We start from the raw sequence: 23,257 nt of genomic DNA, 5'->3' as shown, positions 1-23,257 counted from the left end.
CTTTCTCAAAATATACTGGATTTCTACATAATTCACCTCAATTTAGATGTCTGCCTGCTTGTCCCTCTGTCATCATTTATCCGGTTAACAAATGCTGCTTAGTCTGGAAGGTGCTAGGACAGATCACCATAGTGATCTTAGCTCCTAGAAGATGTCTTCTGTTGTGTGGTCACTGGTGGGTATCACATGGGATTGCCTTTTCAAAGTGAGACACATTCATCACTCACCAACCCGCTGGTCCTTTTCTGGAGTAATTTTGCTCCCTCTCCACTTCACTCAGATTTGAGACAGTTAATTATTTAATATGTTTGCAAAGCACATTGGGTTCCCAAGAGAAAGTGTGCCACATAAATATATATAAATGAATAATTAATTAAAGTTTAAGCAGATTACTTGGTGAGGTTTTCCTTAACTGCCCCATTTTCCTAACGAGGTGTTTTGAAGTTCCGACTTTCTTCGGTACCTCGCCCCTCCTCTGTTTCCCGCGTCTTCTTCCTTTTCTTCTTAATTTCCTCCTGTTTAATTCTTGTTCCCCTCTGTCCATTCTCTCAGTGCCTACCACATTGCGGACTCTCGGTCAATCAGTGATTTAGCGCCAGATCCACAGGTAAAAGCCTTCATTAACTTCAGCGGGTGTCATAAGCTCCTCGGAACTCTAGGGTGAGATTAATAATTAGATAATGAATCTAACGCGCTGTGAAAACGAGAAACCAGGCTCATGAAATGCTGAGCACGGCGTGGTGATCAGTAGTCAAGAAAACCCTTGTTTACTGACCCCTTTTCCCTGATCTGTTTCAAGTAAAACAAGAGATCCCTGATACTCTAAAAATTAATATAAATCAAATCAAATCCCTCCTGCCATCCCGACTCCTCTCAAGGGCTAGAACAAAACAAGGAGGCTGCCATTGAAGAGCATGGTTTGGAGGTTCGTTGGATTCTCTTTGAGGGAACAGCAGACTAATTTAGATCGCGTTTGAAGGAACGGCATAATTGCTTATTGAATGTTGACGTTCAAATCCTAGTTATTCCTTTACCAGCGATTAAGGGGAATTAGGGAACAGTTCACGTCCATCCTGCTAAACCTGACCCAGTTTATTTACACTGTAATCTTACTTCAGAGCATGAGAGGTAAAATGAGCTGCTCTTATCAATTAATAGCTGGAGAAAAAATTAGATTTCAAGTTCAACATAAGAGCCATTTATTCCAAAGCACCTCAGAAATGAAGAGGGGCTCCCTGTTACACTGGAGAGAGGGGCTCTGGGTGGAGTGGGGGGGCAGTGCTGAAGCGAATTTTTGTATCCTTTCCCTCTTAAGAGTTTGAATTACTGTGCAATCTTGGATTTTCTAGTGACCTGTGTTAAAGCCCTGGGGCTAAAGCAGACCTATAATGGATCTATTTCTGAATTGTTCAGCAGTATTGGAGTTTAAAACAGCGGTTGTGGTACATGCATATAATGAGGCCAGTGCTTCCTTCTCCATCCGAGAGGGCACTTGGTCACAGCCCTTCACCGCCGCTCAAAGTACAGAGGACAGCAATCTCTTCCTCAGACCCCTCCAGAATTCTCCCAGGCAGCCAGTTCTATCCTGAGCAGTCACTGAAGTTGCTCTAAGGATCTGAGATACCTGGTCAGTGAAAGACCCTACCCTCGCCCCCAAATCTTCCGGCTTTGCCCGCCCCAACCTCCAGTGCCACATTCCACGGTCAGAAATTCACATCTCTGGGTTCAGGCATTGTCTCACTTTCAAGCACCCCAGGGAAGTAGAACACATTCCCGTTATCAGTGATTAATAATTTAGTGCTCATTCGACAAACATTTGTTGTTTGTTGAATTTATTCATAACATGAATTAATCAGCGTCAGGGAGTGAGAAGATGTGTTGGAGTTTGGTGTTGCCTTTCTACTGGTAGCCCGACCCCTCTGCACCTGGGGAGGCTCAGCTGGAACACTGAGGGGTTGGATCAGATCCTCCAAGCCTCTTCTAGCCCCAGCACTGCCTCCTCTCAGACAGTTGCAGGAATGGGCATAGACCATACAGTGGGGATGGATAGGGATGGTCCCTGGGCATGAGGATGCTGGGGAAGAGAGCCCAAGACATAACAGAATGAGCATAGAAACTCATCAGAGGGCTTGGGTCTTTGATGTGCTTTATATCAACCTGAACTCTTAGGTCTGAGTTCCAGAGCTCAGCTTAGAGTCTGGTACACAGTAGGTACCCAATAACATTGCATTAAAAAGTATAGGGAAAATGACAACACCTGTATATTAGTTTTCTAGGGCTGCTGAAACAAGTGCCTCAAACTGGTACAGGAATTTGTTTCACGGTTCTGGAAGTCCAAAATTAAGGTACTGGCAAAGTCGTACTCCCTCTGAAGCCACAAGACAAGGATCCTTCCTTGCCTCTCCAGCTTCTGGGAGTCCCAGATGTTCCTGGAACTTGTGGCAGCATCGCTCCAATCCCTGCCTCTGTGTTCACATGGCCGTCTTCCTTCTGGGTCTTCGCGTTGTCATCCCTCAGTACATGTCTATGAGCAAACATCCATCTTCTTGTCAGGACCCCGGTCCTACTGGATTAAGGCCCACCCCACAATCTCATCTTCACCTGACCACATCTGCAAAGACCTTATTTCTAAATAAATATTTGTAGGCACCCAGGGTTAGGACTTCCAGCGTATCTCTTTAGAGAACACAATGCCACCCATAACAGGATTATTTCATAGGATTCCACAGAAATTGTTGAGACAATGAACTGAAATATGGACATGAAATGTCTTGGGGAATGGAAAGCATTTACACAAATGTGGGATAAAGAACTCAGCGGGGATTTGAGCCTGGTCCTTTCTGCTCAGCTTTCGGGTACCCACAGAGCAGTTCACCATAGGGACTCGGAAGTCCAGTTTAGGGTGTGAAGATAAATAAGGGGAAGAGTATAGAAAACAAGGTCAAGGACCCAAGGATGAAATTCGCTACCTTCTTAGGGTTGCCTGGGCCTCGTTCAGCTTCCAAGTAAGTGAGGTGACCTCAAATACCCCATGTGCTAACCCAGTCTTTCCAGGACAGGACCCGTAGGCAGACAGCACGTATTCCCTGAGGTCACACTGGAGAGAATGGAAATCACTGATTTACACTCAGCTTTATGTTTTTATTATCGTAAACTTGGAAGGTCACTTGATGAAGACAAGTGTTAATAAGCACCAGGAAGGCATGAAGCATTGCGTCATTCAGAAGGCAGATGTGGTTCCTGACCTCCCAGAGCATGGGTTCTAGAGAACGCAAAGACTGTCATGTGTCTATTTTACATATTTTTCTTTTCCCTTTCCTTTTTAGAGGGGTTAGCACCAGGGAAGGGTTGCATTCTTAGGAACCACAAGCCTAATTTCCAATTCTGGGCTGAATAGTAATTTTTCCTGAAGGTTTGAATAAATCATCCAATCTGCTTCAGTTTCAACTATTTTCAGCATTTCTATTTTAATCATTAATTTTGGCTGCTTAGGACCCCGGAGACACTGAGCCCGTTTGTGACTTAATTTGGGATGGGAAGGAGGCAGGAGGCAGAAGATGCACTGAGAACCAAACAGGAGAAAATGGGCTTGAGCTACAGTGTGAAAGATTTGGGCCAGATGCAGTGAATACTTTCTCGTGAGTGACAACTGCAATTCTTTGGTTTGCTCTAGCCAGGTGGATGATAGAATTCGCACAATTGTAATTTTGGGAAGACAGAAGAGATTCTCATGTAAGAAAGAGAGTTTAATTTTCACTCTGATTTGACTACAAGGAGAGGAGTCTGATGAACTATCCATCCTGGTAAATCATAGTACTCAAGATAATAAGAAGAGCACCCAATCCATCCTCCTCCCCTTTTTGCTTTGAATGCCAGGGAGCTCAAAGCTAATGAAACTGTTCCGTTATCAAAGTAAGATTAGCCTAGGGCACTGCTTCAGTTACCCACTGTGGTCAACAAACCACCCCTAAACTTAGTGGCTCAAAGCATAATTTATTTTTACCTTTCATGGTTCAGCGAGTTGATGGGACTCGGCTGGGCAAGTCTTGCTTGGGAGTTTTAGTCAAATGGCGACCGGGTTAGAGTCATTTAAGGTTTGACTGGGGTAAATCTTCAAGAAGATTTGTTTGTTCACACGTCTGGCCCACACTATGGCTGGAATGGCTGGAAGCCAGCAGAGCATCTCTCTCCCTCCACATGGCTAGCTTGGACTTTCTCAGAGCATGCTGGTGGTCAAAGTTGACCAGGGCAGCTGGCATCCCCCCCTGGGAGGAAATACCCTCCCTACTCCAGGGTTAGTATGGAAAAGTGCTTCATGGGTGGGGTCATCTTTGGAGGCATGCCACCACAGGTATTTATAAAATTTTTTGTTTTTCATAATTTAAAAATTATTTATTTATTTTTTTAGCGAGAAAGGGGAGGCAAAGGGAGAGAGAATCTCAAGGAGATGCCCTGCTGAGCCCAGAGCCCAATGCAGGACTCAATGCCATGACCCTGAGATCAGGACCTGAGCCAAAATCAAGAGTTGAATGCTTAACCAACTGAGATGCCCAGCCGCCCCTCTATTTTTCATAATCTTATAAGGGATGTATCTTTCTTTGTGAGCCTTTTTCAGAAGTAGACAAGTGTGAATAATATACAAATGGCCCTTCATTCTTGTCTAGGGCTTGGCAAGCTGCCCTGTGTCCTCACCCATGCTTCCTTGATGGCCTTCTCAACACCACATCAGTGGCCAGGTTGGTGACTTTATCCCCAACTTAACAGAGGAGGAGACTCGGGTTCAAAAAGGATTTGTGACCCGCCCAAGATAACATAGCTAGGAAGTGGTGGGATGGCCTTGGACAGATGCTTTGACATTGTAATGTGTGTCTTTAACTCCATGAGGCCCTGACAGACATCTGAGTTTCAAACCCAGATATGATCCCCCACCCCCCCACACACATACACCTCAGGACACCTGTTGCCTCTCCACCACCGGTTGTCACAGCAGGAGTGGAGCAGAATGGTGGAAGCTGGAGTCCTTGAGCAAAGCTGCCTAAGCCAACGTGGCTTGGCCCCCTCGTGGCCATGAACCAGAAGTCTTTCAAATGACTCCGTTTCTTCCTCTGTAAAATGAGGCTGCTGCTGCCTGTGTCATGAAGATTGAATGAATCAATGCATCAAAGCAACACTTGATAAGAACTTTAAAAAGAAATCACCCAGGGGCGCCTGGGTTGCTCCGTCTCGGGTAAGCGGGGTAAGGGCTGCCTTCGGCTTAAGTCATGATCCCAGGGTTCTGGGATTGAGCCCCATATTGGAGTCCTTGCTCTATGGGGAGCCTGTTTCTCTGCCTGCTGTCATGCCCCCCCCAACACTTGTGCGCTCACTCTCTCGCACTCTCTCTGACAAATTAATAAATAAAATCTTGGGGAAAAAAAAAAAAAGAAAGAAAGAAATCTGCCAGCCAAAAGCTGTAGCGATAAGTAGCTATTAAGAGAACCCTGGTCTGGTTTCCTCTTCTCTAGTCTATTCTTGATTTTATATGGACTTCACTAAGTATCCATATGTGTACAGCTGATCTTGACATTTCATTTTACTTGATATTGTTTATTACCGGATAGACTGAAAGCTCTCAGTCGATGTTAATGCCTGCCTAAGGATCGCGATGTCAGCGGCAGGATGCACTTAAAAATCTGTCAGGACTTGTAGACAGCACCCGGTTCTCCAAGGTCTCATGTGGACTCTCTTTCCTCAATTATTTATTCTCTCTCCTAGGTGTCCAGTCAATATCCACCCCCCCAACCCCCTGCTCCCTGTCCCAAGTGGATCTGTACATCTACACCCAACTTCCCTCCACCCCTCTTTTTCACACACATGTTCTTAACACGCTTACCCAAAGAGATCTTTCCAAGCACGGACACGTGCCCTTGGCCTTCTGCCTCTCAAGGTATACAGAAATTTCCTTACACCCTCGGTATACAGATATTTCTGTACTCACTAAACCTAAAATGTACCCCTACCATCCCAGGTCCCCCAAGGATGGTGGGAGGAGTTTCGCAGCCACGGCCAGTGAGGCAGGGCTCAGACCTCTCTACGAGTGAGGAGGCCCTGGATACCTAGTTGCCCTGCCCCGGGATGCTCAGTTCACAAGTCTTGCCACCAGTAGTCTGAGGGGGCCGGAAGGGGACTTCCCCTCTTTCCGGGCCTGGTGGCAGCACAGACAGCCGGGATGCAGTCCAGGGCACTTGTGATAGCTGCTCCTTAAGGGGGCAAATGCTCCTGACTCGAGAGGAGGCTTGGCTAAGGAAAGCTGCCTGCTTTTTCCCAGCTCAGGGTCGGGGGAGAATTGAGCTGAATGTGCACCTATTCAGAAGGGCAAGGAGCCAAAAATAACTGGGAGCAACAGCATTTCATCTGACAGGCCCAGAAATAGAGCTCATTTAGGAGTACACCAAGGCTACAGAGTGGGTGATTCTGAGACCTTCAGCATTCCCACAGAAACGCATGGAAAAAGTCCCAGCTCACACAAGGGCTTCCATCCCCTCTCGCACAACTTCTCAAAGCAAGGGTCCCACGACCCACAGGAAAGGAGTCTGCAGAGTCACAGAGACATAAGGCTTAAAGGGTGGGGTGTGGGGATGAGGAGATGAGGATGGTATTTGGTGGAACGTTTTAAGGAAGGGAGGAATAGGAAGTATTTGGTAAGTACGGAGGATTCAAAAAAAGGAAGAACAGAGATAGGAACGGGTTTCGGGAAGCCCAAAGCCCAGGTTTCTCAATGTTTCATGAGAAAAATGGAAGTACTAAATGCTGAAAAAGGTTTTTGTTTTGTTTGGTTTTGTTTTTGCTGCAAACAGGATTTAACTGGATCCTGAAGGTCAACCTTGGCAGAAAAAAAGGCCATGGTTTTCCAATGGGGATGGGCATCGAGTTGCCTGACAGCAATCTCCTCTTCTGTTTTTGTTTTCTTCTCTTTTATGTCGATGTCAAAGGCAAATGTCACAGTTCATTTATCTTTATCCCGCATATCTGAAGTTGCAGAAAGGAATGGAGGGAGTGGGAGTGGACAGAATTCCAGAGAACTCTGGAAAAGCCCGGTATGAACAGGAAGGAGATGGAGAAGATGACACTGAATACCAAAGGAAAAAAAAGGCGTAGCGGTGATAAGGGGGCACGAAGAAAAGGAAGGATGGAAAGAAAACAAAATGAAAAAGGAAGACGATGAAGTTGATTTTATTGAGTGACTAAGTCTAAGAACTTTCTACGTAGAAGGCATGGGGGCAGTTCCCAGGGCTGGTTAAGAAACAACCCCTGCTTCCAAGGAGCTTTCAAGCCACTTGAGGAGAACAGGCCAACAGACCGACCAGAACAAGATGCAAGATGCAAGCTTAGCCAGCTGCCTAATGGAGCTGCAGGAGAGAGAGAAAGGACTAGTTGCTTTTTGACTGGAGGTCACTAGGGAAGGTTCTCTAGAGCTGGTGGCATTTGCCTGGGCCCCAAAGGTTTATATAGGAGGGCAGTGGGCAGAAGGAGATTTCCCCACTCTTATGTAGTCCCCTCCCTGCCCCTTCTTATAACTCAGAGGTCAGGTGTCTCTGCACAGTCAGATCACTCTACCTGAGACATCCTTGGGACCTAGAAATATGGTTTCCAAGGGCCCCTGCATGGACCACGACAGCCCAAAGGTAAGTTTCTACAGGTCCCCAGCAAATAAGAAAATGACCCATCAGGAGTTTTTCACAACTTATATTCAGTTTAAAGGACTTTTCTTTTACTATATTAGGTCCTTCCTAATTTTTTGAGGGTAAAAATACCCTGTCTTTTGGATGAAATAATGTTGATAAAAGACAGCATATTGGGGTGAGAGGGTTGTTTGTTTTAAATATTTTTACTTGGCAAGTGAATAGTTGGCCAAATGCATTGGTCCCTGAGATTTTACAGATTTTATTTTTTAAAAAGATTTATTTATTCACTTATTTCTTTATGAGAGCTAGAGAGCGTGCGCGCGTGCTCGCAAGCAGGGGCGGGGGCAAAGGGAGAGGGGGAAGCAGACTCCCTGCTGAGTAGAGAGCCTGACTTGGGACTCCATCCCTGGACCTCAGGATCAAGACCTGAGCCAAAGACAGATGCTTAACCTACTGAGCCACCCAGGCTCCTGATTTTATCGATTTTAAACCATTTCAGCATCCAAGAACTATTGGCTTTGGATACCATTCTATGCACACCGAGGCAAGCACGTTCAGTGAAGGTTCTGCCTTTTCCCTGCAGCCCTGACCCCCTTCCTCCAGACCTCTGGTTGCTCCAACCCAGAAGCCTTGTGGAGGGAGGCTACCATCCTCCTTCGGGACTCTGTCCTGTTCCGTGTTGAAGTGTGGTGTTGCTTTCTCACTGTCTCTCGGAGGGGATGGGATAAATGGACTCACGCTAAGGCAGTAATGAGCCATACTGGATAAATACGGTCCCCAGGGACCTTCACAGTTTAGCGGAGCATTAACACTTAATTCAAACCAATAAATTGTAAAGGTGGGAAAGAATGATATTTTTGGAATGAACAGTCTTCTTCTATAATCAGACCACACCCTTCAAATTATTGATACAGACCACTGGAGAGGAGGCAAGGGCAAAAACTGATCCTGGCTTCTGGATCGAAATGTCACAGACCGCTGTGAATAGAAACCCCGACCTTCTCTATTTCTGCTCCTCTCCAGTACAAAACTGATCAATCCCTCCACCCCCTGCCCTGGGCCACAGAGCAAGCTGAACATCCCTTTTTGAGGACCAAAACTGTGTTATGGTTAGTCTTCTGCATGCCAGCTGCTCCTCACATTAAGGGATGACCAGTCACCTCTGGACTCTGGAGCCTTGGGTGGGGCCTGACACACAGTAGGAGCACAGCCGAAGCCTAGTCAGTCAGAGATTTGATACACCAGGTTAAAAATAGCCCAGCGCCCTACAGGATGCCTCCACAGTGACACAGTGGTAGTCAGGGAAATTCAAACTCACAGGCTTCTAAAACTTCAATTCCATGAATCCTGATTACAAACAACCGGAGGAAACCATTTCGTTCCCTGAAGACCAACTGAATCCATGGGCAATGAAGGGGGAGAGAACCCCAGAGAGGCCTAGGAAGGCAGGGTCCAGAAATATTGTGAAGCCCCATATCCTGGAACTGGCCAACAATTTTCCTTCCACATACATTAAAATGTATAATTTATACTTTGACCTGACTATATATATGTGTGTGTGTGTGTGTGTGTGTGTGTGTGTGTATGGACACAACCTGGGACAAGACACCAAATCTTTCATCTCCTCAGACACTCAATAGAATAAATGATTTTCCGCATCACACAGGAGAATTGTAAGTGCTTTGGGTCTATGGAAGTGGGACAGTGTTGGAGACATCTGTCAAACAAAGAAGTCCTCAGATGCTTTATAGTGGTGGCTGCTGGATGAGATGGGAGCAGAATGACCCTTTCTATCAGCCAGTGGTTCTGGAAATGGAGTCTGTGGACCAGCCCCAGCATCCCCTGGAAACTTGGAAAGGCAGCTTTTCAAGCCTCACCAGGGCCAACTGAACCTGAAATTCTAGTGGACTTGTCCAGCAATGTATACTTTCATAAGTCCTCGCTGCAGTTCAGATGCACGCTGAACGTTGAGAACCACCGATAGAAGACATTACCTTGCAGTGAGTGTCTGGGAGCCATGAGCCTGACCCAGGACCACAGCCCTCAGGTGACCTAAAATGAGAAAGGGATGACTCAGCTGGGTTGCTGAGTGTGCTGGGGCCTATCCTGAGATGGCTGAGGGCATATCCAGGCACAACCCCTGGGCACCCCATCTTCACTGCCAGCCTCCCCTGTCGTCTGGCTGGACTTGACCTACTGCTGTGGCATCTGCACAGGGCAAGGGCCGTATCCTTCCAGACTCCCAACTGTTCTTAGCTGCAATATGCACAAATCCACCAGTGCCTAAGGGAAGCTTTTGAGAACTTTTGAAGGTGGGCTAACTGTTAACTGTTTCGGAACAGCAGCTCGGGGCCCAAGCAGTTGTCTGAACCTCCTGACCCAAGCCCACGCTTCCCCCAGCCCCGAGGAGGCCGCAAGCTGGAGGCCTCCGACTGGTGGCAGAACACGTACCGCCAACAGCTAGTCCCAACCTGGGTCCCCAAAACCCGGTGCGTGCCGGGTTTATTTTTTAAAAGTGTTTGTGCACTTCACGAGCCTTACCCTTTCATTTAGGGCTTCAGTCCGATTGCATTGACCTAATTAACTCATTTTCTTTTCGGTCCAAAGTGGAAGCCGGGGCACAGCGCTGCAAATCCAATGCAAACCCGCTTTGGGCGCCGACACTCTGGACAATTAAAACAAAGAGCGGTGGCGGTGGCGGTGGCGGCGGCACCGCACAAAACCCTCGGGAAACATCCAGAACGTGCCGCGTACCAGCCGGCAGGGCGGGGCGCAACCTGGGTTAAAAATGTGCCCGAGGGAGGCGGCCCCACCCCTGCAGGTGGACAGGTGGAGGTTGGCAGGGGTCAAAATCCAGCCTTAAAGGACTGGAAGCTGGGCCGCCGCGTGGCGCAACTGCAGGGGGCACACTCGCCCCGCGCCCAGCGGGAATGGCGCCCTCGCCAAAAAGCAACGAAACAAACCCCATTGCACCGGCGGGAACTGGGCTGCGGGACCCGCAGGAGGAGTGGGTGGGAGCCGGAGAAGGCGGGAGGGGGGACTAGAACGGGCAAGGGAAGGAGGGGAGGGAGAGAAAGGACGAGGAGAAAAAGCAGAAAGTGGAAGGAAGAGGGGGTGAGGAAAAGAAAGGTGCGAGCGGGAGATCGAGGAGAGGGAAAAGGGGGAACGCAGGGAGGGGAGCGAGGGCTAGCGGGCAGGAAGAGCGCCGGAGGGGGGCGGGGGCGGAAAGCGAAGAAAGGGAAAAGGGGGGCGGGGGCGGGCGGGGAGCCGAGAGAACCGGGCGGGGGGCGGCGGCCAGGGGGGCGGGACCGCGGTCAGTCCCCACCTGCGGGGGCGCCGGCCGGCCGGGGAGGTGGCAGCCGGGGTCGGGGGCAGCTGCGGGGAGGCGGGCTGGGCAGGGAGGCAGAGGCGAGGGAGGGGACGGGCACTGGGAGGCGGGGAGGAGCCGGCGCTCGGCTGGGGCTGCGGGGGCGGCGACGGCGGGAGCGGCAGTGGCGGCGGCGGCGGCGGGTCCGGCGGCGGCGGCGGCAGGTGGCCCCGCGCGCGGCGGCCGGCCCGGCCGGGGGCGGGCGGGAAGGTGGCGCCTCGGGCGGGGGCCGGTCCCTGCACCAGGTGACCTGCTCTGGCCCGGATCCGGGCGGCCTCGCCATGCAGCGGCGCGGCGCGGGGCTCGGGTGGCCGCGGCAGCAGCAGCAACAACCCCCGCCGCCCGCGGTCGGTCCCCGGGCCGCAGCCATGGCCCCCCCGAGCGGCAGCGTCCCCCCGGGCCTCGGCGGCCGCCCTGCCAGCGCGCTGCTCCTGTTCTGCTACCTGGTGAGCGCCGGACCCTGCCCGGGTCCTCCCCTCTGCGCGGGGCCCCGGGGACGCGGGCGGGGGCGGCCGGGGACCTCCGCGTCGCCGGGCGGTACGGCGCTGCTAGTTTGCTCGCTTCCTGGCCACTGCGCCCCGGGCGCGCCGGCACCTGGGATGGGGACCCGGGGCGCGGAGAGGGGTGCGTGGACCGGACTTGCGGCGCGGCGCTCTCGCTTGTCTCCGTTCCTCTTCCTCCCGAGACGCGCTCCAGAGCCGGGCGAGGTTCCCCTCGAGACCCTCCTCCCGTCCCCCGCTCCACCTGGAGCCTCGCCAGCCGCGTTTCCTCCCCACCCGCCGCGCGCGGCTCTCCAGCCCCCTCCCTCCCCGTCCTGGGCTTCCCTCACAGTCTCGCAGCTCCCTGCCTTCCCGTGCCCAACTTCGCCTCCTGCCTCGAACCTCCGTTTAGTTTCCGCCGGGTTCTCATGGCCCGGACCGTTTTCTGCCAACGCGCTGGCGACGAACCCTCGCGTTTCCAGCGCTCTTCAACTCCTCCGTGGTCACTCCAGCCAAGTTGCGGATGCCAGAAAGAAATCGAGTTCTTTGTAACACGCTTACCGCCTGAGTGGTGACTTTAGCTGCGACTTGAACGTTGTCATTTAAGAGAATACGCTTGGCTTAGGCACGTCAGTTTACCATTTGCGCTCTCCTTGGCTTGGGTTTCAGTCATCAACTAAATGGCAGTAACCTATTTTACAAAACCAGCTCATTTAGAATACCAGAATGATTTAGACCCTCAGAGCAAGGTGGGGGAATAGTCCTCAATTCCTTTGATGGTTTTTTTTTCCTTCTGCTTTGAAATCTCCTAAACAATAGTAAATTTACAGGAGGCGACACCCTTCCTGTCCAGCCTACCTTATGTTCCAGGATCCTGCAGAAACCTTGGGTTATCTCGCCATATATTACTGTAAATAAATGAAATCGAAAATGCTGAATCATGAAACTGATGTAATAGGAAATTCACAGAATGCTTAAAATTGAGCAGTGTCATTGTCCAGAATTGTTCTCATTTATATGGTCTCGCCGTTATTTGGAGTCTTCCTTTGTAGAGGCTAAAAACTGCTTAGGAGACATTGTCAGGCATCAGGATCTGATTCCAGAGAAATTGCCACCCAGCCCAAGTTTCTTTTAACACTCTTTACTTCTTGGCTGTTGTATTTCTTGAAGCAAGAGGGTGTAGAAATGCAAATTGTAATTCGGCTTTAGCGTCTACCTGTTGAGTAATCCATGCTTCTCCTCCCGTTTTAAAGTTAACCAGCACCAAAAATTTGGTGGTTGGATTTACTTGCTGTCTTCAGAAGTTGTCAGTTAACATGCGTGGGTTAAGTATTATTATTTAATATTTATGCCACAGGGTTAGAGCTCACAGACTTATAACTGCCAAAACAAATGACGGGGTTTCAGTTTAAACAGATGATCCCCATCCACAAGGCGCTGGTTACCCACAGAGGCAGAAATGATGTAGTAGAATAGTGTGTGAAACATTAATGTCCAGGTTGTTTGGAAAGTTCCACGCAGAAATCTGAAGACCTGGCAAGGAGAGATCACTTCTTGACAGTTCTGAGAAATCAGTGAAACAGGAGGAAAGCCCAAAGGCTTAGTGGTCTGTGGCAACAGAGGCAGATGAGGGAGCAAATAGAAAAGATCCGTTGGGACCAAGGGGGATTTAAGGGACCAGGTCACAGAGAGGGAACAGAGGTGCTGTGCAGAGAGTAGAGTGAAATAGTGAGGTGGTGAGGTCAGGCCTCTGAGGAGAGAAATTATAGGAAATACTGTAATGTGGGAACTAACCAGAGCACGGCTGAGTGTCTTGACTGATGGGGAAGGACTGGATTTTGGAACCACTGTGAAGAGGCAGTGTCAGTGCTTCCTGACTGTGTGTTTCCTTCAGATAGGCTTCAGATAGGCTAGTGTACAGGAAAGACTGGTAAACAAGCAAACCATTTTGCAACTGAATGAGAAGCTCTTGTCAAGCCCCGGGAAAGCAAAAGTGTGATTTGGAAGATGGGCTTCACCTTTTGTTCTAAAGGTCTAGCCAGTTCGTAGGATTCTGCTCTAGAGGTATGTGCTATCTGAGCCTCTGGTGAAAGGTAAACCTTCCTGACCTTGGAGAAATTCACTGTGCGAGGTGGGGAACATCTGCCTGAAGCACGAGATACAGAAAATGACAGGGAAAAAAAGGCATAATTGTGTCCATTCTCCTCATAGAGGAATACTGCCTAGAGAAAGTGATTGGTCAGGGGAGGTGAGGTGGGCAGGTGGAGGGTAGATGTGGAACAGAATAATGAAGCAGGATCTCAGGAACGTGTAGACACTAGAGGGAGAAAGCTATCCCCTAATTTGGAAATATAACTAATAATATTAGTTTGCATTGTACTAAGTCGTTTATATGCATTATCCAGTATTTTTTTAAAGATTTATTTATTTGAGAGAGAGCATGTGTGAGCAGGGTGAAAGGCAGAGGGAGAGAGAGAGACTCCTCAAGCAGACTCCCCACTGAACATGGAGCCCAATGCGGGGCTTGACGCAGGACTTGATCCTAGGACCCTGAGATCATGACCTGAGCTGAAATCCAGAGTCGGACACTTAACCAACTGAGTCACACGGGCACCCTTACATTCTCCAGTATTAACTTTAACGACAATCTTGTGAAGTGGGATTTGTTATGATCCTCATTCGGATGAGGTAACTAAGACTCAGAGAGGTTAAGTAAGTTGTCCTAGGCCACACAGGTAGTCCAAGATAGAAACCCAAGTCTGTCTACTTCCAGAAACCCAGTTCTTAGGCATGCTAACATACTGCTTTCTGTACGTTGCTGCTTTGTGCGTGTTCCTCTCATACATAGATGCGTGGGCCATTACCAAACCTCTTACAATTAGCAGCCACTGTGCAATTGGCCAGGATGTGAGGTCATGTCTAAAGTAGCCTAAAATACACAAAGCAGGAAGCACAGGCCACACACTAGAAGCAGGATGTTAATGAGAAAAAAAAAAAAAAGGTGAAATCAGAAAATATTTGCCATGGAGTGATAAAAGATAGGGTCTCTCATCCAGAGGCACCTGGTGGAGGTTGGCACTTGGCGTTTATATGAATGTGTGTCCAGGTGTAGAGCGAGTGTGCCTTGGAATGCATTCTGTGCATTGGCTGTGATTTGGGGGTCGATTACCACTCTGTGTCATCCCCACCTGTGTTCTTGTTCTCTTGACTGGAGTTGAGAATGGTTTTCTGAACAGAAGCCTTTAAGCCCCTGCCCTCATGGGGAGCATGCTTCCCAGAGCCAGGGTCCTGAGGCAACGGGCACCTTTCTTCCCCATTGGCTGGTACAGAGTCACCTTCAGTGGCAGCTCAAGAACAGTACTGTGACTGTAGCTAGGTTACTGCCAAAGCATGAATAATTGTGACGAGGCCTGAAAGATAAGTCACGGAACGATGCCAAGCAGATTTCTGAAAAGATGATCCCTGGTTCTAGCAGCTGCCAGAAAATTCTAAGGTCACCAAAGGTCAAGAGGCAGAGAGCCTCCTCAGAAAGGGTGAGGGCCCGGAAAGGAAAGGGTAGCAGAATTGCTTCCGCTGAGGTCCCGGGTGCTGAGTAGTATGGTCTGGGCAGGACTTGCCAGCAGACCCCCTTGGCATTCCCATACGTCATTGCCTCGTACCTTTCTCCAGACTTGGCCAGACTAGCGGAGGCTGCCCCAGTCCCATCTGGGATGGTGGCACTTGTGGAAGGCATTTCTGTCCTTTCTGAACGCTGGTCTCGAATGTATAATTTTTTCTTAAATGAGAAAAACAAATCTCATAATGGCTGGTATTGATGTCAGCCATAGAGTGGAAATATTCAGAGTGGATGTTTGCATTTGTTAGACAACCAGAGGACAAAGACGCAAGGGGGCTTTAGTGGCACAGATGTATGTGGTGATCGTTAGCAGATCTCCAGTGGCTGTGACAGAATTCCCCATCAGTGGCCACAGACCATGGGTTATCCCTCTGGTAGTACTGGTGAACTCCTTACTCTGTGTCTAACACAGGGCCTAGGAAGATCAAAACAAGGTATAGGGGCGCCTGGGTGGCTCGGTGGGTTAAGCCTCTGCCTTCAGCTCAGGTCATGGTCTCAGGGTCCTGGGATCGAGCCCCGCATAGGGCTTTCTGCTCAGCGGGGAGCCTGCTTCCCCCCTCTCTCTCTGCCCGCCTCTCTGCCTACTTGTGATCTCTCTCTCTCTGTCAAATAAATAAAATCTTAAAAAAAACACAAAACCTAAAACAAGGTATAGAGCCTCTCTATTATCTCGTTTGTACAAGAGTGAAAATGGATATTTGAAATACAGAGCTCAGCTTCAGACTTCCTGTCAGACAATAGAGGCCACATTCACCCCGACCAGAGCTCCTAAAATCCCCCAAGCCATGGTGTTTGTCTCTTGCTTTCTAGACCTATTCCTCTTGGCAAAAGTGTGGGAATCATGAATTAGCTGAAGGGAGCAGGTGGAGAAGAGGCAGACAAGGCATAAAGAACCCAGGCAGTTCACAAAGATGGATAGGCTTGAGTAGACCATAAATAGCCTCAAGTGAATTACCCTGTTTATTGGCTCATCCTGTTCCCCCGAGAAAGGACCCAAGGGACAGGAGGGCTGTGCGGCATGGAAGGGATTGCTGAGGACATTCTGCTTTGGCTGCTCTTATTTGTCTGACATCTTCACCCAAAGAAGGGCTTAACTGATCTGGGGAGTTGGCTTAGTGCGGTGTGAATATTTGTGGGTGAGATGATATCTACCTCCCCAGGCACAAGGTATACCGACCTGGTGGGATCTTAGCCCTCATCCTCCCGCCCCCTCCACCTTCAAGATGAGAGTGAGCAAAGTCTCACTTCCCACACCTGTGGCCAGAAAGTGGGACAGGAGTAGAGGTCAGTTGGTGAGTCGAGGGCCTCATTTTGGGCATGTCTGGAAGGGAAGAGGGACACCATCATTGACTGTGGAGTCAGGAATTTGAATTTTGGTTCTGTTTTTGAGGAGCTGGTTGACCTTGGGCAAGTGACTCCCCCTCTCTGAATCCATTCCATTTTCTCAGCTGTGTCCCTCCCAGAGCTGTTGTGAAGATTCGATTTGAAGGGAGAAGTTCTATGAAGTTCTTTTGAGAGGGTGGAGTCAGAAGTAAATGAGAAGAGGGGCTTGCCGCATCTGTCCCAATGGCCAGCTCATAGTTATTCAATGAAATTAATAACCAAACCTTGGTTACCCTCATGATTTAAGTTAAAAAGGTATAGCATATCCAACAGTATTAAAGAGAGGAGGGGAGCCGATTCAACTAGGAGTCTTGCTAGATGTCGTGATGGTATTTCTCCAGCCAACTCTCAGGTTTGCGAAGGCATATTCATCAACTGGGAAGTATTGCCCAAGGCCCATCTTGATTTTGGCGTCCATACCAACATCACTGCCCATTCTGTTTAATTGCATGCATTGTTGACATAAACAGGATTTTTGCTTGCTTCTAGTCAGCAGAAATTGGAAAAGTAGGCCTCTTAAGCCAATACAATGACCTTTTGACTTATGGAAAGTTGGATACAGCCAGTTTGGAGAGAAAGCACTCATGGGCAAGGTTTCCTTTGGTGACCGATGGGGTGGAATGGGCAGGAATGAGAAAAACAGATACTCCGTAATTGTTACATGAACCCACCACATACACGTGTTAGTGTAAATAAATTTCCCATGACAAGACGTGAATGATTTAAGATACCTCAATCTCTTGGTCCCTTCCTTAAAGAACAAGTGGTCCATATAGAGAAAAGAGCCAAGCTTTCTCAGCTTTTTGGAACAGGGAGGGTTATTTGAATAGAATTTCTTATTGATTTTGTATAAGGGCATCAGATGCAGTCATCCTAAAAGAAGCTTAGATAGAATTGATAGATTTTTTTTTCCATCCAGAAGATACACAAATTCATCTCGACTCCCAGTTTGAATTGAATGCATTTTGATCTCCAATTTGGGGTTTTTTATCATGAACATGACATCAACTGACCCATTTCTTTCTTTATAAAAATTGACAATACATACACAATTAGACAAACATGAGAGAATCTGTTTTGAGAGTGTGTGTGACATTGTCAAATTTGACTTTGATTAAGGCTTACTTCTGGTGTAAACAGATGTTTGAGGGCTCAGGCGTCTTTCAGAGCTCAGCTCCATTGTGTGCAGAGCAGATCAGTAGCTTCCGAGGTGGAACATGTATGTGGCTGCCTAAATGGCCTAATTTGAGGGGCACAGAAATGCGCCCACTCACCTCCCAAGTCTTGCTTAAAGCTGCAGTGCATCTGGGCTTTGCTTTGAAAGTGTTATCTCCCCCAGGCTGGTAGAGAAATGCAGATATGTGACACCACCGAAGTCCTTTTTCATTATCACATTAACACTGATGAACTTGCCAGACAAACAGGCGTCCAAAAGGGAGTAGAGGGATAGGACATTTTAAACATTTAATTTGTATTTTTGGTGTGGAGAAATGGAAAGTTCTAAGAAGGTAGGGCAGTTGTCTGAAAGGTCTGGAGGGACTTGATAGCTGAGAGAAGTCCACCCTAAATGGATAAGGTAGGTGCCGGAGCACCACCTTCCCTGACCTCACAGTCCCCATATCAGCTGCGATCCCCTAGGGGCCCGGTGAGAGGCCAAAGGGTAAGGGTTCTTCCCAAGGACTTTAATGAGGCTAGATGGAAAAAGAGAAGTGGAGAGGGTCCCCATCACAAAAGAACTGGTGATGTTGGGAAAGGATGGGGAGGACTCGGGATTGGATCAAGACCCCCTGGGAGCGGTGACCTGAGGCGGACCACAGAGGCTCCTGACAGAAAGGCTCATGCCCAGGATTTTACTTCACCAGGAAACACTTAACCAAATTCCTTCTGTGTGCCTCGTTCTAGTTGAGAAGCCAGAGACATAACAATGAGTAAGACATGGACTCTGACCTCATAATTTCTAAGCAAAGGAACAACTGGGTAATTTCTCACTTCCGTTAATGCAACCTGGCATGTGAAAATACCTATGAAGGTTGGACACGTGTCATGCCTGTAGCTGAAACTCTTCAAGTTAATTGCCTTATTTTCCTGGCAGGAAACAGCTCATAACCACACACATGACTTGAGCCAGGAAATCAGCCTCAGCTTAATCAATATTTAGAGTGTGATGTGTTGCTAATCGGTGTTGGTTTTGTACATAACAGAGGTGGCCACAACTCATGGTGCAGCAGCTGCCCACTGGGTCCTCTCCAAGCCACAGGATGCTGGCTTCCTACATTGCATAGGGGGCCAAAGACTGAAGACCACTGTGCCTCCTTGAGGGATTTAGACCATGCCCCTATAGCCACATACAGTGATTTTGAAGTCCCCTTTGGGGCCAGCACACCCCCATCATATTACAAAAACGTTGCCCGTCCCAGAAATTGTTCTTCTCCTGTACTCATGCTTCTCCTCCTTCTTAAGTTCATCTTACTCAGTCCATGAAATTTTTCTGCACCCAGCCTAGCACTAACTTCTCATCCCACTTGGCTCACAACTGACAGAAACAATAGCAAGATGTCAACACCATTGCCGGGGAACCTTAGCAAAATAACAAATCAAGCGCCATCCATGGCACGTCTATGAAATTATGCCTAATTGGGTTATTCATCTCTTTTCTCTCACAAGACCATTCCTTTGGAAAGCATATTTTTCGTCATGTTGTGTTTTCCAAAACTCTTTTAAGTCTAGAATAAAAGCTCGGTAATCTAGAACAGTAGCCGGCAAGCTATGGCCCACGGGCACAGCCAGCTGCCTGTTTCTGTAAACAGAGTTGAGCTGGACCACAGCCGTGCTCCTTCGCTTCCGAGTTAGTTGTCTGTGGCTGCTTTCTTGATACCACAGCAGAGCTAAGTAGTTTTTCACGGCCACCAAGTGGCCTGCAAAACCTAAAATACTTACCATATGGCCCTTTTTTACAGGAAAAGTCTGCTCACTTCAAATCTAGCATAGCACCATCCAGTAGAAATATAACATAAGTCACAAATATGAGCCACGTGTGTGCTCCCAGATTTTCTAATAGCTGCATTTAAAAAGTAACCGGTGAAATTAATATTAGTGATATGTTTTATTTAACTCGCTGAATCTCGATATGGTCATTTCAACATGTAATTGGGTTAAGAAATATTAATGAGATATTTTGCATTTTTAAAAAAATTGTCTTTGAAATCCAGTCTGTATTGTATACTCACAGCAATTTGGACCAGCCCCTTTACCAGCTCTTCCCAGGACTCGTGGCTTCTGTATCAGTTAGCATCTAGAACGATGAACCTTGGATTTACTTTTCCTGCACTTGAAGCTTTGAAGTAGATGAAAATAAAATAATCTTCATCTGCATATATAGAGTTTACCTTTAAAGCTGAATTTGGAGGGAAGGGCCTGGAGGGAGAACACAGTCAGGTGTCCTATACCTTCTTCTTTCTCATCTGTCCCCGCTGATCTCAGCGATGATGAGCCCAATGTCCGGAAAGTCATGGGTCATCAAGTGAAGCTGAAACTAGTTTCAGCATGCTGCACTTATTAATGTGGGAAAGTGGACCATGCATGTTTAGCACTAAGATGTAAAGTAATGAACATTACTAGTAACGGCACTTTGCAGTGAAATCTCATGAAATCACGTAGCCTTTCCCCCAGAATTCTGTTTAAAAGAAGTATTAACCTGGAGTTCTAGCATCAGCAATTAAAAACATGATTAAAAAAAAATACTGAAGTCGAGAAGAGGGCTGGGGCGAGTTTTTAAGGTATCATAAGAGTATTGAGGAAGAAGTGCTAAGTCAGTCTTTGAGAAAGAACACGAGGTGATATTCAGTATACCACTGTATGTCCTAGACTCTGCCCTCTGTTGCCACATGAACTGGGCAAATGTGGGAGTGAGTGACAGAGGCATGAGGGGCAGTTGGAATGAGGAGTGCCCACCTCTCTGTCTTCGGCTGGCCTCCGCGGTGGGCTCACTGGCTGGATTCTCATCACATCTTGGCACATCTGGCTGAATGAAAAACCACCGCTGTGGACAAATGCCGGGGATATCTCTAGTCACAAGAAAGCAGAATTCCACCTGGCAGCTCTTTATTGTCTTGCTGTTGTGTGCTGTGGGGTGGGGAACGTGGGAGAGGGAGGGAAAGCCAGGGGCTGGGCTCCTGGGCTTGCCTCTTGGAAGCCACCAGCTGGGCGATGTTGGAGAACATCACTTCTCAGTGATCGTTGCCTTGGCGGAAGAATGGGGTGGGCTGGCTCATCACCAAGGGCTAGTCCGCTCTAACAGTCACTAGTTCTAATTATAAGATTATTTTTATGTTTGTTTTCCCCCCTGTAATTTGGAAGTATAAATGAGAGCACAAAACAATTAAGCCTCTCATTGCGGGGGCAGACAGTTTGGACTGTACCCACCTCTTTACATATTTCTTCCCACAGTTTTCCCATGACTAATCGAAAGCAATGGCCAGCCCTTCTCACTCCACCACTTGGAGAAGCTACATTTTTTATTTTCATCTTTAGGACAGTTGCTTTTCTCTCCATCCTCCACACCCCCCACCCCAATTCTGTCCCCCCCGCCCAGTATTCATGTAGTACAAAATTCAAAAGATAAATAAGGCTATATAGCACACGTCTGTCTCTGAGTCTATCTCCTGGTCACCTCATCCTTTTCCACGTGAGCAACAAATGCTATACATACAAAGGAAATGTGTAGATATTTTTCCTTTTCTTAAAAAAGAAATTCAAATGGTACTTCTGAACCTTGTTTAAAAAAAAAACAAAAAACAACAAAACTTCAAACTTTAGAGATCATTTCATTATCTGCCCATGAAGCTCTTCCTCGCTTGAATAGCTGCCTAGCACTCTAGGAGTGGACGTCCTATCATTTACTGAACCAGCTCTGTCTTGATGGACATTTAGTTTTGCATCCTTTGCTGTTACAAACTTTGCTGCAGTGCAAACCTGCACATCCATCATTTTGCACAAATTTGAGTATATGGGTAGGATAAAATCCAAGAGGAGGAATTATTGGACCAGAGGGTGGGTGCATTTATACTTTTGATGGATACTGCCTGACCGCCATCCACAGAGATCGCTCTCACCAGCAGTTCATAAGAAGCCAATCTGGCCGGGACATCCTGTTATCTTGGACTTTTTGATCTCGGTGAAGCTAGTAAGTTCAAGCTGATTTCTTCGGTGTGGTTTCAACTTGCCTTTCTCAGACCATCAGTGGGAATTTACTTATTGATGAACTGTGTCATTTGCTCGTTTATCTTGATTGTCAGCTTTGTTTCTAATTTGTGGTCAGTGCTTTCAAATAGAAACACTGTTCCCCTTTCCAGAAACTTCCATTGATTCTTCACTGTCCGTAGAATGAAAGTCCGCATTCCTTGGGCTGGGGGATTCAGTGGCCTTCAGAGCTGTCTACCTAAAGAACTTTTCTTCTCTCCTCCAAGCCCAGCTGAAATACCATTCCTTCCATAAAGGCTATTCTAGATACCTCCCCCTGCCCTGCCGGTAGGATTACCCTCACCTAGGACTGTATTCCTTTAGGACTTGCTTATAGTTTGACAGGAGCCCTGATCATGTTCTGCCTGGGGTCACTGCTCTTTGTAAACCCAATTCCCTGATACCCAGCTTTGTGTCTTAGCCCCTTTTGCGTCTCCTATAACCCTCAGCAGGAATTGAAGAAAGGGGGCCTTATTTCTTCCTTCTTTGGAAAACTGACCTTTTTCTTTAAACTTGTGAAAATATTCACAGCATAAAATTTACCACTTTTATCACTTCAAAGTGTACAGTTCAGGGACTTTAAGTACATTCATATTGTGTAACCATCACCACATCCCTCTCTAAACTTTTCCTCTTATAAAACTGCAACTCTGTGTCCATTGAACAATACTTCCCCATGATCACCTCCCCCACCGCCAACTCCAGTCCCTGGCAACCACCATCCTCCCTCTGTGTCTGTGCATTTGACTGTTTCAGGTTCTTCATATAGGTAGAATCATGCAGTATCTATTCCGTGTGACTGGCTTATTTTACTCAGCACTGTTTCCTCAAAGTTTATCTGTCTTGTAGCATGTGTCAGACTTCCTATTCTTTTTTTTTTAAGATTTTATTTATTTATTTGACAGACAGAGATCACAAGTAGGCAGAGAGGCAGGCAGAGACAGAGGGGAGGAAGCAGGCTCCCCGCTGAGCAGAGAGCCTGATGCGGGACTCGATCCCAGGACCCTGAGATCATGACCTGAGCCGAAGGCAGAGGCTTAACCCACTGAGCCACCCAGGCGCCCCTTCCTGTTCTTTTTAAGGCTGGATAATATTCCATCATGTGTACCTATCTGTTTGTGTATCCTTTTATTTACTGAGGTCATTCCTACCTCTTAGCTATTGTGAATGCTGCTGCTATGAACATGGGTGTCTGTCTATGAATGTATCTCTTCGAGTCTCTGTTTCCAACTGTTTGAGGCTTTATAGCCAGAAGTGGAATTGCGGATCATGTGGTAACTCTAGGTTTAATTATTTGAGGAACTGCTGCACCATTTTACATTCCCACCCACAATGCACCAGGAGCCGGTTTCTCTACCTCCTCTCCAATGCTTGTTATTTTTGTTTTGTGATTGTTTTTGGATAATAGCCATGCTAATGGGTGTGAATGGTCCAGGGTAACCTTTTCACTATTGTGTTTTGGATGTCTGAATCACAAAGTTATATTTAGAAGAACTCTTCGCACCCATAT

General features: G+C 47.7%; 1 protein-coding gene across 1 annotated transcript in view; it reads left to right on the top strand.

Annotated features, from left to right (window-relative positions):
• Positions 1–11,234: 11,234 nt before the first annotated feature.
• SEL1L3 (SEL1L family member 3) overlaps positions 11,235–23,257 on the top strand; it is a 100,442-nt gene continuing 88,419 nt past the window's right edge. Inside the window, exon 1 of the mRNA XM_080796119.1 lies at positions 11,235–11,477. Coding sequence (XP_080652245.1) covers positions 11,313–11,477 — 165 coding nt within the window. The 5' untranslated portion in view covers positions 11,235–11,312. The remainder of the gene's footprint in view (positions 11,478–23,257) is intronic.

Source organism: Martes martes, assembly GCF_963455335.1.
Source record: "Martes martes genome assembly, chromosome: 2".
Lineage (NCBI taxonomy): Eukaryota > Metazoa > Chordata > Mammalia > Carnivora > Mustelidae > Martes > Martes martes.
The sequence above is the reverse complement of the archived record's forward strand: the minus strand, read 5'-3'. Positions and strand labels throughout refer to the sequence as shown.